General features: G+C 38.4%; 1 protein-coding gene across 4 annotated transcripts in view; it reads left to right on the top strand.

The window, feature by feature from the left end:
• The window catches only part of BTBD7 (BTB domain containing 7), a 57,554-nt gene that overhangs the window by 18,633 nt on the left and 26,526 nt on the right, over positions 1-12,395 (top strand). For all 4 annotated transcript variants that reach the window (XM_026111652.2, XM_026111643.2, XM_026111674.2 and 1 more), the window contains exons 2-3: positions 1,465-1,650; positions 6,876-7,955. In XM_026111652.2, coding sequence (XP_025967437.1) covers positions 1,569-1,650; positions 6,876-7,955 — 1,162 coding nt within the window. In that variant the 5' untranslated portion in view covers positions 1,465-1,568. The remainder of the gene's footprint in view (positions 1-1,464; positions 1,651-6,875; positions 7,956-12,395) is intronic.

The following is a 12,395-nucleotide window of genomic DNA, read 5'->3' on the forward strand; positions in this document are numbered from 1 at the left end:
GCACAAGAAGTTCTGATTCTTCTGTGAAAAATCTCTGTGGTATACAACAGAAATGCCAAACTTCTGGATCCTAGCAACTGTGGTCTAAGGTATCCAAATGTCAGTGTCTCGCCATTTTACCTCGCACATCCACATCTCCTAGTCAGGTTTTGAAACCCTTATTTGCTATCTTCTTCCACGTGTAAGCTGAGCCCTAATCCTTTGGCACTTGTATCCCCTGCCCCTCACACGCCTACAGCAGGCTGTAGCCTTCTGCCTCCCAGCCTGTCTCTCAGCCTTCTACTCCCCAGGATCTGTTCAGCATGCTGCATTTGTGACTAAGAAGCCAGGCATGTCTCTTCACTTATCTCAATCTTGACTCTCCAGTGTTGGGAGAACTTCTGTTTCTGCGCTTGGAAATAAATGGATTATTAAAGCAGAGGAAAGAAACTGGCACAGTGCTGCAACTTTCTTGGAACGTGCCCTTGCCTGGCTCATCGTTGTCTGATCTAACATACCAGCGCTGTGTTGGGAAAGGGGATAAGGTTGGGTGCTTATAGAAAATACAGTTAAATTTGTACCAACACATTGGAATCTGGCTACATGTTCACAGTATTGAACAGAGACTACAAAATTCTTAATATGGGCTTTACTGTTGTACTAGTCTTTCCAGTCTGTCCTCTTGTGTTTGTGTTCTGGATGGGAATTAATGCTTTGAGTTGACAGCAGTTTCTTGTGATAGCTTTCATTTTGCAGTAGTAATGCTTTAACACAGCTCCTCATTTAAGAGGGAATTAGAATGTGCTTGTGTGTGTATGCACAGCATGAATCCTTGTTCAAGTTTCTTCAGTATTGACTTCCTAAAATGTTTTCGAATGCCTGATAACAAATCCAAAATCTACTGTCTTATGTGTTCACCTAGATAATGGATAAATACTTTATTTTTGCTATTGTAAACCTGCTTCTAGGCACTAGTCTGCACTTGGCAAGTATGACTGAATGAGGAGTACACGACTGGTACAAAACCAGTGTAGCTGAAAGCAGTGACGATGACATCTCCCTAATAGGATAGGCTTATTCTGCCTTCTCAGTCAGCACAATTGAATCTAGCATTTTTTATAACAGTGTATAAATGCGTAAGCATGTATGAAAAGTCTCTTCTGGTATAGTTAAAGGAGCAGATCTCTTCTCGTCTAGACCAACCTGTACTTGAAGACTACTTAGCTGAAAGCTGGAGATTGATGATAACCATCCTGTTCCATGTTGTAGTTTATCATGTTGAATTATGAATGGGTTGGAAATAATTTCAGAAGAAAAAGTACTGTTGAGCTTGGTTTAACCCCGCAAATAAAAGCTATCTTGAAAGTGTTTGAAGTTTTTATTGTATAAAAATACTTTGTGCTGGAAACTGTGTTTATTTAATCTAAATTGCTTAATACCCACTGAAAACAACTGTTAAAATTTCCTGCTATTTTTGTTTTCCAGAAATGGAGGAACAGAGTGCTGGATCTGGGATTGAAGATCTGTGAAGGATTATGGGATTATACATTGAAGAGCCAGCAGGCGGAATGCCTGAGTGACTGAAGAAAATGGGTGCTAATGCATCTAACTACCCTCATTCGTGTTCCCCAAGGGTAGGGGGGAATTCACAGGCACAACAGACATTCATAGGTAACTTTTTTCAATTATCTTGTTACTTATATAAACAGCTTCCTGGATTGTATATGTACTGGATTTGAATTGCTTGCAGTGATGTTATGCAGAGCTCTTATTTTTTAGGTCACCAGTTTGAATCCGTTCAAGGTCAATGGTGCATGAAATTTGGCGCTGTCTGATATCTGTTTGGCCTACGTATGGAATAAGTTGGTCTGCCAATTGCTAGTAAACATGCCAGCCAATTAAAAAAAAGTGGATTTCTTGATAATGAGACATGCCATTTGTCCCTGTTTGAAGAGCAGTTGCTATCTTAATAATATCTCTCACTTTTCACTCTTAGATCTTTTATATGATTTAACAACATAAAAATACATTTCATAACACTTTCGATCATCAGTGTTCATTGTAATATTGGCACTATGTCTAGCTAGAGAGCGAATTTCTTATTGCTAGGAGGGATATCTCTGGTACTAAGCCTGTTAAAGTAACATGCAGTCTTGAAGACAACTTTTTTTCCTGCTTCTGTCCATGTTGCGTCTCTGTAAATGGAGGAGTGCTTATTGTCCTAATGGTATTGTTTACATGCAAGGACATTGCTTAGCTAGAAACAAGGACGAATGTGCTGTTAGGAAGCTACTTTCTCATCCCAGTCATAACTGGGGCAGGTACCGTCTTTGAGTGCTTTTCAGTCTAGCACAAAAAGACCTCAGTGTAGATCTGGGACAATATAAATAATAAATAATTATGCAATACATCTAAATGAAGGCAATTTGTGAGAAGACAATCTTGCTAAAAAAAAAATCTGTCAGCCTGAAGAATTATCTTAGCAGTAAACAATGTAAATACCTTATAAACATACTTTTTTCTCCTTTATGCTATGGCCTGCAACATTGAATAAGTAGTTAACACTGCACATCAGTTACTGGTTACTTCTGTTCTTAATCAGCGCTGGAAGTGTGACAATGTCCTTGGCAGAAGAAAGAATGACTCTCTTTCTTGGCTTATGGGACATTCCTGATGTTTTGGAGATCTGAGTAGAGGACAGTACACAAACTATTACGTATGGAGACCTCTGCTCTGGACTCAATCTTGTGTGTACTCTTGTAGTAGCATGTTAAAGAAAATCTTGGTATTAATATCTTCACTACCCATGCTGTAAAGTCTTCCTTAAGGTGTTGTGTATTTTCAGTGTATCTTAACTAGGAGTAGGACAAATATTTGTCCCAATTTATGTAGATCTTTCTAAACTAGCAGCCAAAACATTTTCATTGCACCTTTAGATATATTTATCTGCCTGTATAGGCAACCATTAAAACTCTTATTAACCAAAAAGCAGGTAGATTTGCATGCTTTCTTTTGAGCAGAGTTTTACAGAGGGGGATGCTCCAAAGGTCTCATTAAATTGCTGGGGAACTCTGTCCTTGGTGTGTGGAAGGCTTTGATGCTCCTCAGTATTAAGGTTAAAATAGAAACCCATATTTAGTGTGTCACTGTAAATTTACTGATCCCTATTACCTAATGAAAATTGAAGTTGAGACTTTTTTCAGGAAAGTTTAAATGCATATGGTAAGGCAAATGAGTGTTCAGATGATTCTTGACTGAAACGATTGGTATGATGGTGGCACTTGCATGAGTGTGCTAGCAGAGTAACTGTCCTGTTTACAGCACTGGCATGCATTTCTTCCTACTTCACATCGGCTTTTTCTTATCTTGACGCTCGTTTTGTTTGTTGCTGTCTCAGTAGAAAATAGATGTATACTCAGAACTGATAGTTCAATGTTTCATAACTTGTCAGAATAATCATGTTGTAATGTTATAAATCAGTTTCTACAGGCTTTCTTTTGTATAGAAGGCATTAGATCTATTTACTCTAAAAACAGAACTGGAAATACGAGGACTAGAGTTGTAATAGTTGTATAGTATGTACTAGTTGCCTTACTTCCTGAAACTGGGTTCAGGCCTGTGGGTTTGTTTTAGACCCTGCTTTACTGTTAAAGCACAGTATTGTGCTACAGTGTAAATGTAGAAGTGGAAGATGAATATTAAAAGCTAAGAACTGATCTGGCAAAGCACAGCATCTTCATAGTGCAAGCTCTTGTGTTAGTTTACTTGAAAGAATGCTAAATGTGCTTGCAGTCTATAAAGAAGTAAATCAGTAAAAATAATGAACTGCTTTTGCTGTTTAAAAAAATTTTGTTGTAGCAAAGGCTTAACTAGTCATCTTTTGATGATCTGTCTACAGCATTCAGAAGGAGGATTTCCCACCATTTTCTAGGGTGAGACATCTGTTCAAGATACTTATTTTTAAATACAGCTCTATAATTAGATTTTAAAATGTGTAGGCATGCAGAGGACTAGACAAATCCCATTATTCATTGTCAAGTGCCCAAGTAGTTTCTCTTGGCAGTCATCTGTTTCTCGTAAATATTTATCTGTTCAAAGATATGATATGGTCTAGGGGCATGAATCTGCTATTGCTTTTTAACAGTACTTAATAGATCAGTGCATTTTGGTGTGGAAATGAGGAATAAAAATTTATTTCTTCCTTCTAATGCTGCTGCCTTATCAAGAAATACAGGTAGGTCAGAAAGAGACTCTCAAATTGTGTCACTGAGGGATACTGAACTGCTAGCTGTTGTGAACCCAGATAGGCTATGCTGATGCATCTCCGCTTTAAGGCTTTCTGCCCTTGTTCTTGTCTCTGGCAAAAAGTAGCTGTGCGACAGCCCTACTAATAGCACTGTTTGTTTATTTGTAATAGTTAATAGCACTGTTTGTAATATATCTGAGGGTAAATCCTGTATGTGGCTCTGGGTACACATATATTTGAATGGTATTTTGGTATCTTCGGGTGATTCACATGTAAGTAATATCTCATGGCAGCCTTCAGGGAAGCAAGAAATTAAGACTTCTGGTGTCCTATTTTCTCGTTAGCATAAGAGAATATTTCACATCCTCAAATTGGTCATTGGAATCCAAAATACTTCAAATAACAATGTAGCATGTTTCCTCTCAGCAAAATGATTATACAATGCCCACAGAGCAGTCTTACTTTTATTGTAAAATGCCATCTATGCTTTCTTTTTTAATGGAGCAGAAATTCTAGAATTGTCCCTATCAGCAGGAGACTAGATATAACAATAGAAAAATGGGGATTTGATGTATCATGCGGAAAGAATTTATATGGTGGATTTTGCAACATGATCTCTTTGAAGTTGTTTTGAGTTACTGCCATCTTTTCATTTAAATTTTTTTTTGAATGTCTTGAAATTTCAGTATGATTAATAACATACTGCCTGATCTAGCAGAATTTTAAGGAACATGGATAAAATGATTAGAGGTCTTTCCTGCATCCCAAAGCTTTCCCTAATAAATGAGTTGTAAAACCATTACATTGTATGATATGGGAGAGTTTCAATTGGCTTGACATAAAAGCCATTTTATAAGGTTATTTAGCAATTATTCCTGAGGCTTAAATAATAAAATAATTTACAGAAATTTTAGATTGCTACAGTTGCCGTGCTCTCAAATAGGAATTCAGATTGCTTCTGTCTTTCACAGTTCTAGAAGTACTTGTCTGAAATAGCATAGTAACTATAAGTACTGGGTTTTGACAGATTGGCCTGTAGCATCACTGTCAAAATAGCACAGCAAGATAGCATTGCATCAAATCTACCTGAAACAAGTGTAACTGTGAGAGAAAAATCATGAACAAGTTATAAAAGGCCACAAAATGTATGTGGTGGTTGGATGTGCAGTCAACTTCAAAATGCAAAAAGGACAAGCAGCAAAGTTAAACTTGTTAACTATTTCTACTAAAAAGACTTTGGCAAATATTGTTTCAGATGAATCTTTTTTCTTCCCCCTTCTTCCTCTCCTTTGTAACTACATATAGTATACATGCTGATGTAAAAGAAGGGACACATTATCTTATTCTAAGATCAGCAAGTTTATCATTACAAGGGTGATATTCACACTATCTGCAAACTGTTGTCTTCCACCATACTGTTTGGAAGAAAAAGTTGTTTTTGTGTGTGTTTTCTGTCATGTCTAACTCTTCAACATCTGGCTTAGAGTGAAAAGTCTATATAAAAAAAGACACGGATTTCAACCAAAAAGCTTGCTAAATTAGAAAATAGTCATTTAACATTGGAGTCACTGCTGTTAAACTATAGTTTTTAACTACTCTTAATTAAAAAATTACTTCAGTTTCCCATTACTGCTAGAAACACAGCTCCTAATTCCCCTTTTCTTGTTAACTTGCAAGCTATTTTACTTGTACATGTAGCTAACATCAAATTGTTTGACGTTCAGAAAAGGTTCGTTTAGCAGAACAGGTCAGGTATGGCACATAGTGTCGAAAGGAATCTATTCTTTTCATTTCGTGACAAGTTTGGTTCATGACACAATTTCCCTATAAATGGTCTTTGAGGAAAAATAATTGATATGTATTCTTTAACTATATACTGCTGCATTCAAAGGATATTGCTAATAATAAAGTAAAATTTACATGCTCTGTTTTAAATGGAATGTATATGCAAACTAGCATCTGTAGTTCTGTGGGCAAAGAGCCCATTTTGTTTGACTTTTCAGCATTTCTTGATTATCATGTGACAGTTCTATTTTCTTACTAAGTCTGCATTGAAAATTGATTCATTGTTCTCAGTTTTCTTGACTGTTTTGGGTATTGTGTTCTCTCTTCCCTCCCCCTTCTCTCCCCCATCTCTTTTTCTTACGACTGCTATATATATATATGTATAATAAAACACCAGGTATGCTTTTCTTATTGAAATGACAGTGCTGGAAGACTAGAACTTGAAAATTAGTGTGAAGGATGAAGGGGGCTGCTATTTCACTAAGTTCATACAGGTCTTTATAAAGGTTATATTTTTCATCTCCTAGTTACTGGACTGGAATTTGCCACACTGACCAGTTTCTGTTTCCTGCTTAGATAACAGTGTACCAAGTGCTACAAAACTGCATCAAGTGGCACTGCTTGGTTCCTAGACCTAAGGGTAAATTCTACAAAAAAATAGACATAAACTTCTTTAGACACAAGGATTTTTGCACTTGAAAACTTGACTTGCAGCCTTATATAGGTGTGAACTTGTTAATTTATCTGATCTGAGGAGAAGGAAAAACTGTAACTTGAGGAGACATTAGTGGTCTCTTAACTGCTTTGGTGTTATGATCTTTCCATTTAAAGAATAAATGCATTAAATTTTCCTTTTTGCCTTCAGGGACATCATCCTACTCTCATCAAGGTTATGGCTGTGAATCAAAGCTGTATAGCCTTGACCATGGCCATGAGAAACCTCAAGACAAGAAAAAGAAAACCTCTGGCCTTGCCACCCTCAAAAAGAAATTCATTAAGCGTCGGAAATCTAGCCGATCTGCTGATCATGCCAAGCAGATGCGAGAACTTCTCTCAGGCTGGGATGTCAGAGATGTTAATGCATTGGTAGAAGAATATGAAGGAACGTCAGCCTTAAAGGAACTTTATCTACAAGCTAATTTGGCAAGACCAGAAGCCAGGACGCTACAGAAAGACATGGCTGATCTTTATCAGTACAAATATTGTACTGATGTAGACTTAATATTTCAAGAAACTTGTTTTCCTGTGCATCGTGCGATTTTGGCGGCAAGATGTCCGTTTTTTAAGACTTTGCTTTCTTCCTCACCAGAGTATGGGGCAGAAATAATAATGGATATTAACACAGCTGGCATAGATATGCCTATGTTTTCTGCTTTGTTACACTACCTTTATACGGGAGAATTTGGAATGGAGGATTCAAGATTTCAAAATGTTGATATCCTTGTGCAGCTTAGTGAAGAATTTGGAACGCCAAATTCCTTAGATGTTGACATGCGTGCGCTGTTTGACTACATGTGCTACTATGATGTGGTTCTTAGCTTTTCATCCAACTCTGATTTAGTTGAAACCTTTGGTGGAAGTCAGAACTGCCTAGATGAAGAGCTCAGAGCTCACAAAGCTATTATTTCATCACGATCTCCATTTTTTCGGCACTTGCTGCAAAGGAGGATACGAACTGGTGAAGAAATCACAGACCGGACTCTGCGGACTCCAACTAGAATTATATTGGATGAGTCTATCATACCAAAAAAATATGCTAAGGTCATTTTAAACTGTATGTATACAGATGTGGTGGACCTCTCTGTTTTGCACTCTAGCCCTTCAGTGGGTAGTTTAAGTGAAGTTCAGGCTCTTGTAGCAGGAAAACTAAACATGACTAGGGCTGAAGAAGCTATGGAGCTTTATCACATAGCACTGTTCCTGGAGTTTAACATGCTTGCACAAGGTATGTAATACTTTGCTTTCTATAGAATAAATGACTTCATCAGAACAGTTTTTTAGCATGTAGTCAGTTGTGATAGCTTTAATATTAAACTTGTTGAAGGGTTAATGTTAAAAACCAGTATTGAAATAAATCAGTGCTTTTGGCAATAATTCAAAAAGTAGTTTAAAAAGAAGAGAGGGGAAGAAAGTGGTTGTTTCCCCAGCTTTGAGTAGGTCAATTTTCTCCATACATAGTCTCACCGGTATAGCAGCCAGTAAACCATCAGCGGGTAATGAAGCTCTATTTCTCCCATCTGGCCCTGTGCTTTCTCTTCAGTGCCTTTCAGTAACTCTGTCCTTCTGGAGTAGGAGCAGGGTATGCAGCGGGTAGTATGCCTTCATGTGTTCGGTGGGGGCGGGCAAGAAACATTTGCTCATACTTCTTCGCTTTGCCCACAGATAAATCAAATGGCCTTTTGCAGGTGCAGTTGTATTTGCTCATATTTCAAGTGCATCTTCTCTTTAAAATGTATATGTACAATAGCTGTAGTATGCTTCCCTAGTTAAATGTTATTTGAAGAAGAAATAGAAGCTGTATCTGTCAGTGGGATCAGGCATATCTTAAATTTAAGTGTGAATGCACCACTGATGTGTCATTTCCCTGTAGGAATTCTACATGGCTGTTATTGTAGGACTGGGAGAGAAAAAAGGGTATGTTGCTTGGGGGGGGGGGGGGGGGGAGCTGAATTTATCTGGGCTTTTGAATTACCAGAATTAACGATGTTTGTTGTCATGGAACAGTTTAAATGCTACTTTACAGCAGCTTACCCTGTAGCCAACTCAGCAGAAGCTATGAGTTAGGACTTTCGTCTTCATAAATAATTGAGAAAGCTGTACTCTGGACTTGAACATAATGACTAAGGTTTTTTTTAGAAATGCTAACACCTTCATTTGTCTGTGGTTCTTACTCCTTTTTTTGAAGAGTCTGTAGTCCTTCTTGAAAATAGGATCCTTCACTGTGGTGATAGTACAGTACCTACAATTACTTGTTTTCTCTTAAGCTCTTAGCTGAAGTCTTGCATTCTTCCAATTTTGCAGCATAAGTATGCACGCTGAGTCTTGCTGTCAGTGGCTGGCAAGGTATTTTAAGAAAAAAGAACTTATTTTCCATCTTTGAACTGGAGATAATGCATCTGTGTTATCTAGGGGTAGAAAAAATGCTGTGTGAATTTTAACTGTATTGAGTGTCATCATTGAAGCATGATATTCATTTCTGATAGGTGTAACTGGTCTTAATATGTCCTATGTCCTACTTTCATCTGTAAGCCCTTTTTTGGGTGTAAATGACATGGGGTGGGGGATATGAGAGAAGGAAATGTTTGGAGTTGCTGTCAAGTATTATCTGTTAGCAAGGCTGTAAACCTGAATGATTATTTTTGTAGTTTATGTCAAAGAGAGTACACAGTCTGTAATATTACTGGTTAATGGAAGGTAAATTTGAAAAAGGCTTAATTGCACCAGTGTTGCGGGACATAAAAGCATCTATTTCTTGATGCACAGAACAGGAGGCAGTCAGCATTTTCAGACCTAAAATTTAGAAGGGTTCATACCTGGCCATTATTCTTGAAGATAACTCAAAAGTTGCTGCAGTCCTCCTGCACTTGTAGGCTGGCTGGGGTTACTGCAACCTCTGGGGCTACTGAGCAGTGGACTAATGCCTCTTGGGGTGGCAGGAGCTTTGCTTGCCATTTCATCCGTTGGTGGGAATGGAATTCACCGAGATGCCAGCAACGCAGTTCCCTTAGGCTAGTTCATCTTAATTAAAAAATTAACTTTTTACAGTAGGCCTGTATGTCAGTAACTTCTAGCTGTCAAAAGAAATTTGACAAGGTTATGAAGTTTTAATTAATGTTAAATTGTCTAACAGAATTCAGTAAAATAGAACAAGAACAATAGGTTCTCCTAATGGGTTGTTTTGAACCGTGGAAGATAGAGATATGCAGTAGTTAAACTGCTTAGTTTCCTATCTCTCCTAGAGGATGATACTAGGAAGCTATTTTTCAGATGATGCTGAAAGTTGAAATCATGCTGAAATATAACTTCCAGAAGACAAAGGAGAGGTGTTTTCTGAGATACACCGCCACAGGGAGAGGAATAAAGTGTTTGTAGACTTATGTTGTTTTTGTGGTCCCTGCTGTCCCCTACCCTCCCCCCCATACGCCTGAAAACTTCATTAAAGTTAAATGAAATGCAGAAGTGGCAACGGCTTTACTGTTAATAAGTGAAATGTTATTCTTAATTCCTGTACAATATTGTACCAATCAATACTACTTGAGAACTGGACAGTTCAATAGATCAGCCGAAAGAAAGTAAGAAAAAAGTTGAAATGAAAATAGTAATGTAAGGATACAGTTTCTCAGTGCGTGCTTTCTTTTTTTGTACATGCACATTATACAAGTGCTAAAAAGGATTTAGTATGCTCAAGGATATTGATGAGGGAATTAGACTGTGAAGAAGGCCCTCAGTAAGACACTGAATGATTATGCCTCCTTTCTTAAATGAGCAGGGTGTAAATTTCTCTCCTCAAATTGGAAATCTGAGTTGGGACAACTGAGGAATTTGAAGATGCTCTGCAGAAGCACAGTGTAGCTTTTCTCAAAACAGATAAGCAATGGTTGACAACACAAAAGGAGCTCAAAGAGTTCAAGTAGAATTATAGACAGGAAAATAGCTTTTATGTTTTCAGTGATAGTAAATGCTGAAAAAAAACAACTGATGTTTGATGTGATGCTGATTTTTATTATTTCTTTTATTATTGCTCATTTAACTTGGATCAGTGTGTTCTAAACCAGCATCCTTTTCCATAGTGGACTATAAAGCAGCTGTGTGTGCACACGCGTGTTTTCTCTCTCTCTCTCTCTCTCTCTCTCTCTCTCTCTCTCTCTCTCTCTCTCTCTCTCTCTCTCTCTGTGTGTGTGTGTGTGTGTACACACACGCACACACACAGAGATATATAAATAAAAAAATATATATTCTGTGAGTCAGTGGTAACAGGATCCTGGCTTTTCCTTAAAGGTTTTCCCACCGCTAAGCCTGGGGAGAGGCACCAGGATGGCACCAGTGGCAGAGGGGCTGGCCTTGCAGAGCCTCAGCAGTGTGCCCTGGTGCCTGGGAAAGGCTAGCGCAACTGTGTGAGCTCGGCTGCTCTGCTCACAGATGGTGCCGCACTGCAAGCGTCCTAGGGATAGTGACTGAGAGTGAGTGGGTGGAGGGATGCTATGGCCTTCAGATCTTTTTCCTCCTTTCAGTGATAAACCCATGAATGACCACCAAAGTGGTGGTGATCTGTAACAGTGAGGTAAAGTGAGGGAATAAGAAGCTGTGGACATATGCACGGAAGAGAAATGCTGTAAAAGCAGGAAAGGGTTGAAATTTTTATATTATGCAGTACTAGCAAATGTAAATTCACAGATATTTCTCCTCTCCCCCCCCCGATATGATAAGTATTGAATTGAACTAATAACGGGTTTAAAAAAAATGCAATGACCTAGCTATAGGAGAAAGCAGTAAGCTGTTTGTTGAACCGTGCCGTAGAAGATGGTATTTAATAGCTTCACATTTAGTTTACAAAATTTGTTTTTAGTTTGTTTGTACTGCATGCTGATACTGTAGAATTGTTCAGGTCTTATCTTGTACACAAAATTAAAAGGAAGCTTATATGATTGGAGGAAAAAACCATGTGCCTGCACTTGCCTAACAGGTCATTTAGCAAAATATGCAGACCTCAATAATGGCCAGTTTTCTTATTCCAGCACTTTATAATAAGGGAAGACAAGGTGTTAAGGTAATACTGGACATGAGGTAGGTGACAGGGATCTTCATTTCAGTAGTGTCCTGTCTCCAGTTTTGTATCTAGCATACTTCCATGCTTGAAGCTGTCGTTCAGACATCAGAGTTCAAGATGTTATGCAGAGAGATCCTAGACGAGACAGCGTTGCCTCGGTGTCAAGAGATAGCTGAGTGGGCGGTTTTCTTGAAGTTTCTTGGCTTGCTCCTCTAATAACGCTTTCCAGCCTGTCATGCTGTAGGTATCCTGTTTTGCCCATGCTCTCTGACCTGATTCCATCAGTTGGTTCCCACAGTGGTTAAGTCTTAACTTTCTTCTGTAGATTCGCTCGCTCTCTCTCTCTTCCCCCCCCCACCCCCCCCCCCCCCGCCATCCCCAGCACAGGTTTTTGATTCAGTTCATTTGTATTGGGCAATTTCAAACTTGCTAAAGCTTGTCTCCTTGGTTTCCTGGAAAATATTTTGGGCTTATTATACAGAAGTCTGGTCACTCTTTCCAACTCATTTTGCTCACTTTTACCCAGTTTTGGTTGGGTATTTGTAGCTGAGTGTCAAGTGAAGTTTGTATTTTATAGCTTCTGATCAACTAGTGGTTTTTTTTGTTTGTTTGGTTGGG

Source organism: Dromaius novaehollandiae, chromosome 5, assembly GCF_036370855.1.
Source record: "Dromaius novaehollandiae isolate bDroNov1 chromosome 5, bDroNov1.hap1, whole genome shotgun sequence".
Classification (NCBI taxonomy): Eukaryota; Metazoa; Chordata; class Aves; order Casuariiformes; family Dromaiidae; genus Dromaius; species Dromaius novaehollandiae.